The 15,657-nt window shown below is 35.5% G+C and overlaps 1 protein-coding gene across 2 annotated transcripts in view; it reads right to left on the minus strand.

Moving 5' to 3' along the window:
- Positions 1–10,192, minus strand: part of LOC109103454 (Down syndrome cell adhesion molecule homolog) — a 127,953-nt gene extending 117,761 nt beyond the window's left edge. Inside the window, exon 1 of one of the 2 annotated variants that reach the window (XM_042770907.1) lies at positions 9,387–10,192. In XM_042770907.1, coding sequence (XP_042626841.1) covers positions 9,387–9,429 — 43 coding nt within the window. In that variant the 5' untranslated portion in view covers positions 9,430–10,192. The remainder of the gene's footprint in view (positions 1–9,386) is intronic. The other variant, XM_042770906.1, reaches the window with a different exon arrangement.
- Positions 10,193–15,657: the final 5,465 nt, after the last annotated feature.

The raw sequence follows: 15,657 nt of genomic DNA on the forward strand, positions 1-15,657 counted from the left end.
CTCAGATGGCACAGCCAGGTCCATTCACCAACCACCTGGTACATAAAACATCTTGTTAGCTCCAATCTGATTGGCAGGCTTTTTATTATGTTTGATGCACTAAAGGATGTCACAAGTACCAGTATTTTGGTTTCCAAAAAGAATCTGTTTTTTTTTTTATTTTATTTTTTTTATTTATTTTTTATGTAAAAATATTACATCTGATATTTGATGGGGTCTCATATCAGATATCAAATGACCAGCAGTGCTTCAAAGACCACATTGCAATGACAGTGCAGTCACCCATATTTGCATTGCAAACCATCAGGAAAATCAGGTCCTTCCATTTCCTAACTGAGCATACGGTATTACTCCTCGTCCAGGAACCCATTGTCATTTATAGCTGGACAACTGCAATGTTCTTTTGGTTGGACCTCTAGCATGTGCCATCAAACCTCTACAAATGATACAGACCATATCAGCACAATTGGTCTTTCATGAGCCAAAGACAGCCCACGTTACATCTTTCTTCACTCGCTACCGGTTGCTGCCTGCATCAAGTTTTACAGAACAGCCAGGGGCCCTCTTACCTACACTAACGCTTACAAATCTACATCGAATCTTGTGGACAGTGAGTAAGTACCTCATGGTACCATCACTGAAAGACAAATCATTTTCCCAAACATTTGTGAACACTGCCACATCATTATTTAAATTCATTTGTTTACAACAGTCTATTACCGTGGTGTAATCTGTTGTAAAACACAGTCAGAAATAGGCAATTCTTGGTCAGCATACCAAGTATAAAAATAATAGTAGTTACATAACATGACTACTTATATATAAACACAATGGTACATTAAAAAAACATAGTATGTCAGAAAAAGAAAACAAAAACATGGTTTTGTCAAAGTATCATGAGTAGTACCATGTTACTTTCTGGTACCAATGATTAATCAAATTCTCTAAATCTTAGCTGTACTGTATCTAGTTGATGTTAGCTGATTAGCTTGATATTAGCTCTATTTAAGTTTAAGTAAAGTCTTATGAAAATGTGTCTAATCAATCAAATCTGACTTCTAATCTTGGCCCTTCCTAAATAAGAGTCTGTTATTGGACAGTGGCAGAGGGAATAAAAATTAGGGGATACAAAAGCTCTTCAGTGGGAATTCAGAACTCCTCTGTCAACATACAAAGAAGCCTCTATCCAATGGCTCAAAGGAAAGACTATGAGACCGGTGTCTAGAGAGGCCATCCTGCCTTGACGGTTCATAATGATGCAGAGCATCTTTACAAACAAGCATCCTGCCTTCATTAGAACCAGCGAGAGGTTCAACAAGAACCCTCATTGTGGTCAGCGCAACTCCGGATAGTGTTTTTTTTTTTTTCTTTTTTTTTTTTTTTCCTTGGCACGTAAAACTGTTCTGGGTTCAGTAAAAGACTTTCTCTGTGTTGTCTTTATCATGGTGCAGGTGTCTATTTCAATAGCATCTGTACACATCCGTCTATTTGAGCTTGCAAAGGCTAATGCCCAGCTCGATTAGCTGTGTGCGCTAGTCAACTTGTGGCACAACGATGCCAAACATCACAGTCCGCATCCCAGTACACCTGGTCATTACTGAGGTCCTATATAAAACAATATTTCATTATCTCTACAACAAAAATGCTATATAAAGACGGTTTCTGTGGGATGTGTTTCCCATACATTTATTTATTTGTGGTGCTCACAATATCAAAATTGACTGATTTTCCAAAAGGCTTTGTTGAATAAACTTGAGCACGTACTGCACGTTTAAAAATCAAAATGAGCTGTGAGTGATTTTATATCACTGTATTTCTGAAGGAAGACTATCTTTAATTAGTCTATTCAATTTTCGATGTCATTTTCATTTAATCTAGCATGTTATATGCCTGATAAAGCAGCGTTAATGAGCTCAGCACTGCTTTGTGTACAGCAGTTACTGGGGAAACCTCTCTTTCTCCCGCGTTAAAGCACCTCCTGCTGGCAGAGAATGAATTTGCATTTTCAGTAAGTCTGATTTACGCAGCAAACATATTTTGCTTGTTATCAAAAATAATCTGCTCTAGAGGGACTACTTAGCAGTTGTTATTGATCGGAAGTCTACCAGAAGTTAAGTTAGGGCCACAAAAGCGCACATGCGCAGTAACGTTTGTTTATGTCTTTGCCGTTGAAACCGTCTATAGTGATTAATGACAACTCTGTAAATAAATTAGCATCTGTGCTAAAATGATAATTTGCTAAGATTTGGATTTCACCAGATTCAAATTCAGCAAATTATTCAGAAAGTTTAGTAGTGTTGTCATATGCCTTAATAAATTCCATGTTTAATATTCTAAGTGGTGTTCTGTTATCTTTTTAAGATAAGTTGCTGTAAGCATTTTAAATGACTCTTACTGTATATATATTCATCACACTTTAACCATCTATAGAAGGTCAAGCTAAACACTGCATTATGGCATACAGCACTAGCATAGCATGGTCTGTTGCATATCTCACATTGTAGAAAATGTAGTTAGGGATGCACGTTAAATATCGGCATGATATTTAATGCGCATCTCGTCAGTAAAGTCGGTTCTGTAGTCAGCAGTAAATCTCTAAACATGCAGTGCCGTTTCACACAAGCTGCGCAAAATATGATCAGGTTTGTGCATTTACAGTATAAATGGGCAGAGCAATGCTGCTGTAAAAAAGTATCGTATTATTACAGAACTGGCTTTACTGACAAGATGCGCATTAATATCGTGCCGATATTTATCATGCATCCCTAAATGTAGTACACTGTTACTTTGCAGAGAATACATACCACCTACAGCAGAAAAAAAAGTATCGTATTCTGAATATAGCCAATATGTTGTAGCAACAAATAATGTCTTAAATGTGACTAGGGTAATGTATACATAGCAACAGACCTTGTAATGTTAACCTTGTAACATTAACTTGCTTTGCAGTCTAACTTTGCAACTAATCACATCACTGATGAGAAAATAGCTTTACAGTAATGCAGAGAATATCTGGTTTAAATGTTTTGATTTTGTCAAAGCTATGGTATAGCATAAATCCAGAGTGGGTCATTGATTTTATCACAAGACAGTATTAGGCTTTTTATTATTACGAAATTACTAAGAAATTGAGCTTAATCTGCCACCATGAAGCAATTACAAAATACTTGGAAGATTACATAATTTTCTTCAGAATTAAGCACAATTTCCCACAAATTCACATTATCATAATGCAATCAATTCTTCTTCTTTTTATTATTATTATTATTATTATTATATATTATATAGTTATATTAACTTTTTTAATAATAATACTTATATCATATAATAAATATTATTATATGTAACAGAAAATAAGTCAAAAAAATATTTTTTTTTTCTTCTTCTTCTTTTTATTTTTATTTTAAGGTTATATATGACCTTTTTTATCTAAATGGATGTTTTTTTTTATTTTTACTGTTTTAGTATCAGAGTGGTACATGTCCATCTTTAGGCTACAGCACTGTAGCGTTTTCTGAAAGGGAGGAAACAGGACACACAGCACCCCTCCCCAGCCCTCTTCTCTGCAGAGTGTTTCTCTTCCCATTTCAGGTTGTCACGCGGCATTTATTTTTTATTTTTTATTTTTTTATGTGTGCTAGCAAGGTGACAGGAGACCACTGCTCTACACAACCAGCCAGCCAACCGAGCAGACACAAATATATTCAGTGCATTTAGTACCCTGGATTAATCGAATTATAATTTAATCATCTGATCAAACAGCAATTAGCATAATCACTTGTGGGGAACAGCTGATAGAGGAGAGAGAGCAACACATAATAAACCTCAGGCAACTGCCGCTCTAATGAGACATTTAACTGCTAAAACACACATCAAAAAGCAACATCTTCATGCTTTCTGGAGCTGAGACAGCTGTTATGAACTGAAGGACAGCAATGTGTTTCAAATGCAGTGATTTAACAGGGAAATCCTGTCGAAAGGTGCAATAAATTATTTTAAAGACAAAAAATAATGTCTTTCCATTGTGCAAACTGAGAAAAATAATTCTGTAACATAAAAAATGTAATAAATATGTAATAACAATATGCAAAAATTAATGGTAATGATAGTTTCTTCCACCATAACATACTGTAATTACCATAAAACTGTCATCAAAAAATTTATTAAAATGATTAAAGAACTGAAAGCTTCTTACACTGTTTATTATAATTTTACAGCTATGGTATTTTGTCAGAAACTATTGTTATAATGGTAAAATCTTGGACAAGGACATGTGAAAACCATACTGATCCTGGACTTGTCTTGCTAATACTGATACAGCTGATATGGTTGATGGCATATTTGCAGTCCAGTGACGAAGATACTATGGGTAAAATTTCATTCTCTAAAGATAATGTTGAAATGAATAAGAACAAGACAGTATCATGGCTGGGTCAAATGCACATGTGCACACATACATACAACTAAAAGCAAACATCTGGCAAAAGTGACAGTGCTCTGAAAAGAAGCAGATAAAAATACCAACCACCAACTTGGTCTTACATCTTACAGTCTATGCCATGTTTAAAAATATATCACAAAGTTGAGAAAGCAAGCTCTGGTCATTTGTCACCCTGTCACTATCTCCCACCTAGGTCACAGATACCTCAGCCTACATTCCTCTCTCTGGGTCTTATTTTAAAAATAACAAGACAGGGGTGCAGAGAAAGCACGAATAGAGAGATGCACACTAGAGACAAAAGTCATATGATGCTATCATACAGAAGGCACTGATGACAGACAGATCCATTTGGTTGATAAATATTAGGCAGATGTCACTTCCACATCTTGGAAGGATAAAGCATTAAACAAAAATTAAAGATTTTCTTCTTCTTCTTCTTCTTCTTCTTCTTCTTCTTATTATTATTATTATTATTATTATTATTATTATTATTATTATTACATGATCCTTGTAAATTAGAAAAAGGAATCAGCCATTTTAAATGTGAAATAACCCTTATAATTTTGATTTATAAGGCTTTTGTTAAAATTTTTTGATAATTTCAAAAGTCTTTTGGAGAGCATTTTGAGAGTGTAATCTAGGTGTTGATCAAAACAGAAAATTAATATTGAAAAGAGATAATTATTTCATATCAAATTAGTTATTTTTTCAAGAAATCAATATTATATTTTCTAAGTGAAAGCAAGAAAAAAATACTTACAGTAAGCATTAGAAATGTTCTTGACCTTTATAGCTTTCTTTGCTTTTTCTGACTTTAAGGTTATAGGTCAGAAACCTGCATTTTGCAGCCACCTGTACATGCAATAAATAATTAATTACATTTAAATAACATTTAAATGAAACAAAACCTATGGTTATCTTAAATGTGCATGAATTTGAAACAAAATATAGTTTTAATTATATAAATCTATCTATATATGCCTAAATAATAGTAGATATGCATTATTCTAATCATACAAAATAATGAAATAATTGAATTCATATAGTACAGTAAATGAAACAACAGTCATAGGACTACTATTACTCCATGTTGTCTTCAAAATGACCTCTAAACATGTTTGTCCTCTAAAGAACTGACTATGACATAGGCCTTTCTCAATCAACAAATTCTGACATTTTTTCTAAATCAATATCTATATCAATACAGCCCATATTTTAATAGTCCTATAGCATTTATTGAGGGAGCTGTATTGACATCAACAACACTTCAAATTACAATCCTTCATTCATACTAAAGTGATAAAAAAATGTCTACAGTCCTTAAGTAAATACATAAAAACTGGGTAATCTAATATTATCCAAAGACAACGGTGAAATCAGTGGCTAACATTAAAGTCAGTGGGTGGTTTGACTCATTCAAGTCTCGTCTTGATGAAAATATCCTGTTTAACCACAGAAGCATCTATTGCATGAACTGCATTAGTAAACAACTTAACAAATTGAGCAAATATATATATATATATATATATATATATGTGTGGGTGGGTGTGTGTGTGTGTGTGTGTGTGTGTGTGTGTGTGTGTGTGTGTGTGTGTGTGTGTGTGTGCTGTGTATATTGGGGTGGGGATGGGGAGGAAGTTGTTAAGGACGCCAACTCCGAATCTTTAAATAGGTAAAAGAGGATTGCAGGGCATAAGTCTTACAGGACTGTCTAACAAACTTGAACAGATGGGCCTCTAATCAGCAAACTGCCTTAATTGCCCCCAATAGATTAACTCCCACCAAACACACAGTTCCACACAGCCAAATTTACTCAAATCACTCCTTGCATTTCTCCTTAGACTCTTGAAGAAATCACAGAAAATAAATTACATGAAATAAAGTCATTATTCTGATTCATATCACTTAGATTAGTTTGTATAATTCTGTTAGTATAACAGTTACTGCCCAGACTATATAATCCCAGTAACAACAGCAGCATGTTTTAATACAGGATTTACACGGCTGAGATTATAATCCGTTGTGCCTGCATGTGACTGTATGTGTTTTCGTGGACAACAAGTGACGGATTATAATTTTCAAGTAACAGATCTAAGGCACTTACATTGCTCATCCCAAGCAGCTTTTTGTATTTACTATTTTCTGTTTTGCTTTAAATCAGGCATTCCTTTTCTAACTGATATTCTGTTATTAGATGTCTATAGAAATTCAGTATATTACAGCAATATAGCATCTGGATTTCTTTGCACAACATGGCTGTCATGCACAAGCAACAGTTGTAGAGTATCTTTTTACTTACAGAAAAAAAAAAAATCTATATCTGTTAGACAATGCTGCACATACGAATAAAAAATACCATCTTAAAATGTTATAAATATATATATATATTAATCTTAAATGATTTAAAGTATTAACAGGATTTTTAAACTAATTTTGATGTGATTATTGATAAAAACACTGTTCCCTAATAAAATAGCAATAGATAAATACTAAACAACCTGCATTCAAACCAATAATATACATCTTCAATAGATGCCCTTTTATTGTACGTCAGGGGTCATTCATGCACAAAACGGCCTTATTTGATACGCGACTACGGCTCTAATAATAGACGTTTCCATAGTGACAGGCCAAGCAGCATGTGATAAACCTTCCAGACTAGAGGCTCGAATTTTCTAGAATACAATTGCTTTCTGAGATGAGAAAGTGGCTACTTATAATGGGAAGATTGTTTATTCTTAGATCATACAAAAGGACACAGAAAAAAATCGTACTTAGTTATATGCATAACTTTTCCTCAATTAATAAATTATCATATTAAGATATCAACCGCTAATTTAAAATGAAGAATTTTTAAAGACTGCGTGCTGCACACTAATCACATATGTGCTGGTTTTATAAGAATACAAAAAAATAAATAAATAAATAAAATAAATAAAGCTAAAGCACATCCAGCAAGAGCAGGAAAGCTAGCAAGCGTCTCATTTCACTGTCTGCTCTGTTGGGCGATGGTGACTGATGAGTTCTTACTGCTCTTTTATGAGTTTCAGCTGAGGCAGGGTGGCGCAATTTCAATTCAAAGTTATTACAAAATGCATCTCAATATTTTTTATTTCATATTTGCCCGAAGTGAGAAATGCCTCTGAGAGATTTGTGTTTCGAGCTCAAACAACAAGAGTAGGGTGTATTTATCTCCCTTCTCTGAAAAGGAGGATTATTTCTGTTGTTTTCTGAGGGTGAGCTTTTGTAACATCCTCACCGCTTCAAAATGACTGCCATTCAAAGCTTCACATTGAGGACTCGTGCCAGCATTTGCCCAATAGCCATTTTACTTCAAATCCTCAAAACCGCTTTTTTTATCTTCCAAGCACAGGTCTCTGTTCCTTTCTTTGCATCATGCAGTAACCTTCCCTCTACAATGTCTGTCTGTCTGCAATTTTTCGAAGAGATAAGTCTCTTTTCCCGTCTCGCTTCATTCTGTTTTTCCCTCCATGGCTCCCTCCTTACGTACACACCCTTCCATGTTTGCACCTATTGAGCATCTCTCCAGTTTAGCCGAATCACACCTTTTTACACTGGTGTGAAGGTGCAGTATTAAAAACAGGTAGGAAAGATAGGAAAATAATGCTTAAGGCACAATTGGACTCATGAAATCTAAAGACGGCTTTAAATTTCTTGCTGCACACACATGCATCCACGCAGGCGCAGTCCCTTAAGTACACACACACATACACACAGCTATTAAGGCGTTGTGTAGTATTTTTCAGTGACTGCCCTGCATTTGTCTCTTATGGATCTTTAAATATATATATATATACCCCTACTCCCCTCTCTTATGGATCTTTAAATATATATATATATATATATATATATATATATATATATATATTTTTTTTTTTTATAAAATAAATTTTTTTTTTTCTCAACAATTTGTACACCACTGATTTAATACTTCATATTAGAAAAGAAAATGTCTCACATTAGATATGCAATTTAGAAAGTATGGTCAGCAAGCTATTTAAAAAAAAAAAAAAATCTGTTTATAAAGACTAATTTTGTAAATACAGCTGTATGATTTGTGTTTTATGACCTATGTTTTATCATATGAAAATGATTAAATTATGATAAAGGAAATGACAAATTTTTTTTTCACTCCTGTCCAACCACTGTCAGGCTCAAGTGCACAACAGAATGTTACAAAAATAACTGGATGTAATAATTTCATTTGATGTGCCCATCTTAAATGTTTAAATATCCAGTGTTAATTATCGACCATCAAATGACTGTGCTTATACAATAAACCAATTAAATACAATGCCTCAGTTTATTTAAAATCTCCTTTAAAAAATAAAGCCTTTATCAGTTAAACAAATTATTGCCGTCCATAATTAAATTAAATTAAACTAAGTTGATTTAAAGCAGTTACACGGAAGGTGGAGGGCGCAGCACACAGAACCAATATTAAATACGTCAAATACGTTAAATACAGTGATTGTGGATAAAAATTAGAAGAAGAAGAAGAAACAGATTTTTAAAATAGACCGTGCAACATTGAAAACGAAAAGCGCATGGGTGAGTAGCTTCTACAACACTCAGTGTGATAAACAAGAGGTCACATTCATTAACATCTTCCCATGCGTAAACCAACCGACAAGAAACCTGTGCAATACCTGCCGGAGGCTCCTGTGTGTGCACAGGAATCATTATATGGAGATTTTGCAGTACGCAGTGCTTATATAGTACTGGCATCATCAAGGCCATAATGTGACTAATAAAGTGGTTTTACAAATGATTAGAGGAATGGAAGTCTCCCAGCCTAGGTGACCACCCGTGAAACCATTCAATATCTTGAAATAAATTGGCATACATTACACCCTTTACAGAATGTCCTAATGAGAGTAAATTAAGTTTGAAATTATAGAAGAAAAAAAAAATCAAGACTAACCATTCAGGATGCTCTGGAGAAAGAGAAATGCCAATATCCACATGCCCCGCTGCGTTCAATCCCCAAGCTAGATTTTCCTCTTTTCACTCCGCACACTTTGTCCACTGCTTTTTCCTGATCCCCCACTCAGAATGGCAACTGTAAGGTTAAAACAAAAGCCAGTCCAGATTTCCCGTGCCAGTGACTTGAGCAGATCTCCACCGTGCGTATTATGTGTGCGCTTTTGCGCCCGGTCGTTGCGCATGAAGGATGTGCGGATGTTCTATTGTGATTGTCTTGGTTAAAGCTCGGATGCTCTCCGGATGCTGCTGTGCTTCAGGGGGGATGCTGGATGCAGGTGCGATGCTGATTCAGGAGCGTCTTTCAACAGAGCAGGTGGAGGTGCGGAGGAGAAAGAAAACTTTCAAAGCAAAAGCAACGGTGCCGTTCAAGTGTGTCATTTAAACCGAGGGGAACCAAATATTTTTGAAAAAAAGGGTAGAAAAGGAACTAAACAGGGGAGAGTAAATCATAGATGTTTAATCAGAAATGGGAATGAAAAGAAAGTCCGGAGAAGCTGAAGTGGCAGGAACAAAGGTGAGATCCCAGAGTCAGACCATCTTCTTGAGCACCTCTCGCCGTCCAGCAGGCTGCAAGCAGGCGCATCTTCCTCCTGCGTGGCGCTTTAATCGCATTGGTTCGTGTGCTGCTAACCCTCTCTGCCTCAGAGCATTAGAGAATAACCCTCTCTCTCTCCCCTGCCTCCACAAGCCCGGCTCACTGCCTTAAAGGAGCCGAGACACTCCTCTGAAGGCTGAAGGATGAGGAGGACACACCTATTTCAGGTGCGCACTTAGTATGAAAGACGAAAAAAAAAAAAAAAAAAAGTCCCGCGCTCTGTCTCGCGAATCTTTACTAGCAAGGTGTCAAAACCCTTCTCCAAGCATTTTCAGATTTTACTTTAATCGTGAGGAGCGTTCCAAATCCACAGAATAAACTTTTATCATATACTTTTTCAAAATGTGCAGCCTTCGTCTTCTGGAAAATATTTATAACTTACTTTTTTATACGGAGTGTAGCCTACGAAGTTCTGTCCAATAAAATTTTCTCTAAATTCATATTGTACCACTTGCTAATGCTGCAGATCTTGGTTTGGTTTACTTGTGTTGTAGGAGAAAATCGTCTCTGTTCTCAAGTCTCAGGTCACACTACATTATTTATTGTCATCGTTTTTTTTTTTTTTTTATTCATAGCAAGTAAAACAGTTGAACTGTTGTGTTTGACATGGCTCATATAAGTGTAAGCATGCTCATACTGACTGTAAAAGAAACTTACCTCAGTTTAAACCATGTAGACAAAACATGGCATCACTCATTTATTAAATACCATGTCTGAAAGATTAAATCTTTCTAATTGTGGAAATGTCACAGCATAATTTTGAAAAAAGTGCAGGGGCAAAGAGAATTTCAAAATTTGGCCTGTGAATCGGTACCTGTACAATTGTTTTCTAACAATGCTGAAAAACAATGTAAGTATGGTATACATGTGCCCTAAAACAACACCTCACCTCTGCATCCTTCTGTTAGCAACATATATGTTACAACAAATCAATTTTACAAAGAGAGTCTCTTGTGAGATACAAATTCTGTAAGCTTAACTGTTTGTATGCATGTAAATCCCATTTGTTGTTTTGACTTTTAATTGTGTTAGGCAGCACTACTACACAATTGCAACAATTTCACCATTCGATGTAAAAGAAGGAAGTATCCGTTGCATTCTCACTACTTTCACAAGGGATTGAATGAACTGTTTTCTTTTATGGTTATATACATGTTGGAGATCATCTAAATCTAAGTGCTACTAGAGCAATCACATAGCACAGATATCAGTATTTAAGGCTACATTGTTATGTAAATAAAATATTTACATCAGAATATTTGTTCGATATGGAGATTTAGATTGACAAATGATAAATACAAAAACATAGGAACATGTGAAGTGTCGCAATACAAAGAAAAAAGTAAAGGTAAAACAGTATAACACAAAATAATAAAATATTATATATTTTATCTTTATAAGAGACAATCTACTGAATATATGTAACTTAGCAAGTAAAGTTCAAGGCAAGTCATGTCTTGTGACACGAATAATTATGCTTCCAGTGCGCACATATAAATACAACAACAACAAGACATATCAACATATTATACAATTAAAGAATAAGAAAAAAAAATGCAAAGGACAGAGTGCAGTGAAAGTGCAATTTCCTGGTCTGGTGTCCCTGATGTTATACATGACTGGATAGTCTTTTCAGTGTGTTCTACGGCTGTATATCAAGTCGTGGATATGTGCAACTACTGAACATTAGTTGATGTAACATTGCCCCCCTTTTATATATAATATATAAAATATATTTTATATTATGTGTTAATTTCTTACTCAACACACAGTTCCTGACCTAAAATTCACCAAATCCAGATCCCTAATCATTCAAACTGTATTAAATCGAATGATGTCCAGATTTCAGATTTAGTCTTGGATCATATAGTAAAGAATTGTTATAAAAAAAAATGTAAATCAAATTTTTAAACCAAACTAGCCTGACTTCTTTTTCAGATTTTAGTATTGTAGGCTACTTTCTCATACAACACAGTATTCCACTACTCTGTCATAATCAACCTTTTCACCGTACACATACATGAGTTGACAGTCGGTAAGTCAGTCCTGGTGAGAGCGGCCCCTTTGTTTTGACAACTCCACTGAGGTTTAGTGTTCCCTTACAACCAAACACACACCGGTCTATCGGTGGCCAAATGTCAGCCTGCTGACTTCTAGACGTCCTGCAGAGGATCAGGTTCCCCTTTCACTACATTGCCCATTAGCCAGGAATAGATCCGTCTAGAGCAACGCCATATATAATCTCTTTTGTTACCTTAAACAATAGAGGCGATAAAGACATGATGCGTGTGTGGAGAACCAAATATAACAACATGTAAATTTATCCGCTGGCTGTATCATCACTAATGCACCATTTACAAATACATGCCCGTGAGAGCCAGAATTCACCTTACAGATTGCTCAGCTCAGAATCTCAGCTCATCTCCAAGATGAATCAAGTAACATTTAAATTATCATAATGTTATATATTATATTATATGTGAAAAATGTGAAAAATTACAAATTAAAATGGAAATCATTTAAATGTAAAACAAAGGCCTGATATTAGCTGTTGCTATATTACACAAATGCTACTGAGGGAAGAACTGGGATGATGTAACATCAGTTAACTTAATTCACAAACACACTCACTGTGGCAATATCAGATGTGTGCAAGCACAATTCAGTCCTGTACTTCCCCAAAAACTAACAGTCTAACTGATACTGTCTAACACACTTTGTTAAGCGAGTTAAATAAAAAGCATGCATAATTTTGAATATTTATTGCTCATCCAAAAGTAACATATTGGTTACGTATGTAACCCTCGTTCCTTGAAGGAAGGAATGGAGACCTTACATCGACACTAACATTAGGGGTCTCACTTGGGAACCCCAATCACCTCTAAACATTACAAGAAATGGTCAATGACAATTGGCGAGTGGAATTTGCATCCCAAGCCACTACTTGTACTTACAAGATGGCAGCATGCTTCCACTCATTCAGGTTTGTGCTGAGGAGCCAAGAAGCATCCTGGCATTCAGTGCAGTTCATGGTTGTGGCATGAGGGATGTAACATCTCTGTTTTCTCCTTCAAGGAACGAGAGTTACATACGTAATCCAGACTTTCCCTATCAGTCAGTCATGTTTGACATTATGTTGACACTGATGTTAGGGGTCCTGATGGAAAGCGCCACAACCAGAACTGTGTTATGAAAATTGAAGGTGCAGGTTCTGACAAGCAAATATGTCAGAACAGATGGACCTCAATCCATTACCTACCTAATTCCCTATAAGCCAGAACATTTATCAAATATAAGGTTGTTGTTCAAAAAAAGGGTTGTTCCGACACTCTCACAATTCTAGATTTCAGCAACCGTTTGGGTGCAGAGACACATCCAAATAGGAATGTGAACAGTAAGACTGGTTATAGCACTGTCTGACAACTGACATGACCTGAGTTCAGGAGAACACAACAGGAACTGACAGTAAACAAATTGTCTAGGTAAGGCACAAGTTTACCAATGGAAACCGTATCATGGAAAAATCATACAAGATTACCAAGGGAATCTCATGTATGGAGTCAAGTCCAGTAAAAGGGGGTGACTAATGGCATACAACCCAAATACTAGATGTGACAACAGACTCCTCCGCTAAGTTTGAATGCCACAGGGTGTTGAAGGAATCGACCAGGATTCAGCAGATGGGGAATGTACTGGAAGAAGATAAGCAAACATATCCTAACCAGAGGAATGGCACTGCAACCAGGACACCGAGGCAGGCCTCCCACATTTTATATGTTTGTACCCAACCGTGGTGAGGCAGTTCTTGGCAGTGGCAAAGCAGGCAGCAAAAACAAGCATAAAACTCTGAAGTCTCTTGAGGATGCTTTAATTGTCTTTTCAGGCATGCATCAGGTAATGGAACAGGAGTCATCCAATGTGTTTCCAAAAAAAAAAATAAAAAATGGATGGATGGATGGATGGAATAAATATGGCTTCCTGTTTGCGGGACAGTCTCTCCTGCTAAGAAGCTCCAAAGGGAAAGGTAAGACAAAGAGGATCATTATTATCAAAGAGACATTATTTGTCTAATTTCTGTGTACCTTTTCTTATTTACAAAGACCAAGAACACACACCAACAAACATCAATCACACTGGAATGTGCACCTTCCATGTGACTGAAAAAAGTGAAAAGAAACAATGAATAAAGTTATCTTGAACAAGACATTGTGGTATGGTTCTTTAACCCTCTGGGGTCTAAGGGGTTTTGGGGGCCTGGAGAAGTTTTGACATGCCCTGAATTTTTTCAGTTGCTTATAAATGTGACCAGATGCTCTCCTCCCATGTTGTTTACTAATAGAAATGATTAAATTAATTGCCGTTTGCCGCTGACAAATTTCCTTTCAATCTTTGTGACACGTCATTTCCAATCAGCCATAAATAGCCTCTTTTCATTGCCGTCGAGACACGTTACTTCCGATTGACCCGGGGGTTCCCTTTTGTTTCCAACGTGCGGGTGATTTGACTGCGGCTGTGTTCCTGAAATGGCGATTCCTTTCTCTTGTTTCAGGCATATGTAAATCAGTTTATGTGACGGTGCAGGATCAAAACGAGACCAAGCGATCTAGAAGTGTTACGGTTCAGAGTGCTTGACTGAGGTTATTGTCGGCTTGTTTCAGGCATATGCAAACCAGTTCATGCGGCGCTGCAGGATCAGAACGAAACCAAACGATCTAAAGTGGTTTGTTCGGAGTGATTGACCTGATTCTATCGTCGGGTGTTCGAGATCCTTTCGAGATCCTCTGCCTTTTTTTGTCAGTATTTGGTGTGAGGAATCGCCGTTGTCCTACAACTTATGTTTTTCGTTTGTTTTATTTATTCTGAGTAGTAATTATGGCGAGCGACTATTAATTTGTTTCATATTAATTAGTTTCCAGTTAAGTGTTTTTTTGGTTTATTATTACTATTGTTTTCTTTGTGTTTATATTGCAGAGCTGGGTAGAATTACTTATTAATTGTAATCAGTTACTGATTACAGATTACATGACAAAATTTGTAGTCAGTAATATCATCTCTCTAGATTAACACATTTCTGTAAACGTAAATCTGATTACTTTTGGATTACATTTAGATTACATTTGTGCTACCCTTATATTGATATCACATAAATTGGAATTAGCCTAATCTCGTACTATTGTTGGACAGATACAAAGAAAAAAATATAGTCCCAAAAAATATATATTAATTCACCAAGTAATAAGAGCCACAATAGCTTCTTTTTAAAGTGCAATGTTGTGTTAATACTTACAAAAATACAAACACAAATGTACCTTGCTGTTAGTGTTGGCTAGTAACACTGAATAAAACAAAATCACATCTTATGATTTTAAAGCATATTTACTTATAATTAAGGAAATTTAGAAAACAGCTACATTACAAAAAACCAGCATATTGAAAAAACATGAAATTCACAACAATATAATTGCTAGGTCAAATATTAAAAAAAAACTCTAAAAGTGTTATGACTTAATATCAATGAAAAACATCATATATCTATGTTTCTATATATATATCTATAATAATATATATTATATATATATATATATATATATATATATATTAAAGACAATTTCTA

The sequence above is a fragment of the Cyprinus carpio genome, chromosome A15, assembly GCF_018340385.1.
Source record: "Cyprinus carpio isolate SPL01 chromosome A15, ASM1834038v1, whole genome shotgun sequence".
In the NCBI taxonomy this organism is placed as follows: Eukaryota; Metazoa; Chordata; class Actinopteri; order Cypriniformes; family Cyprinidae; genus Cyprinus; species Cyprinus carpio.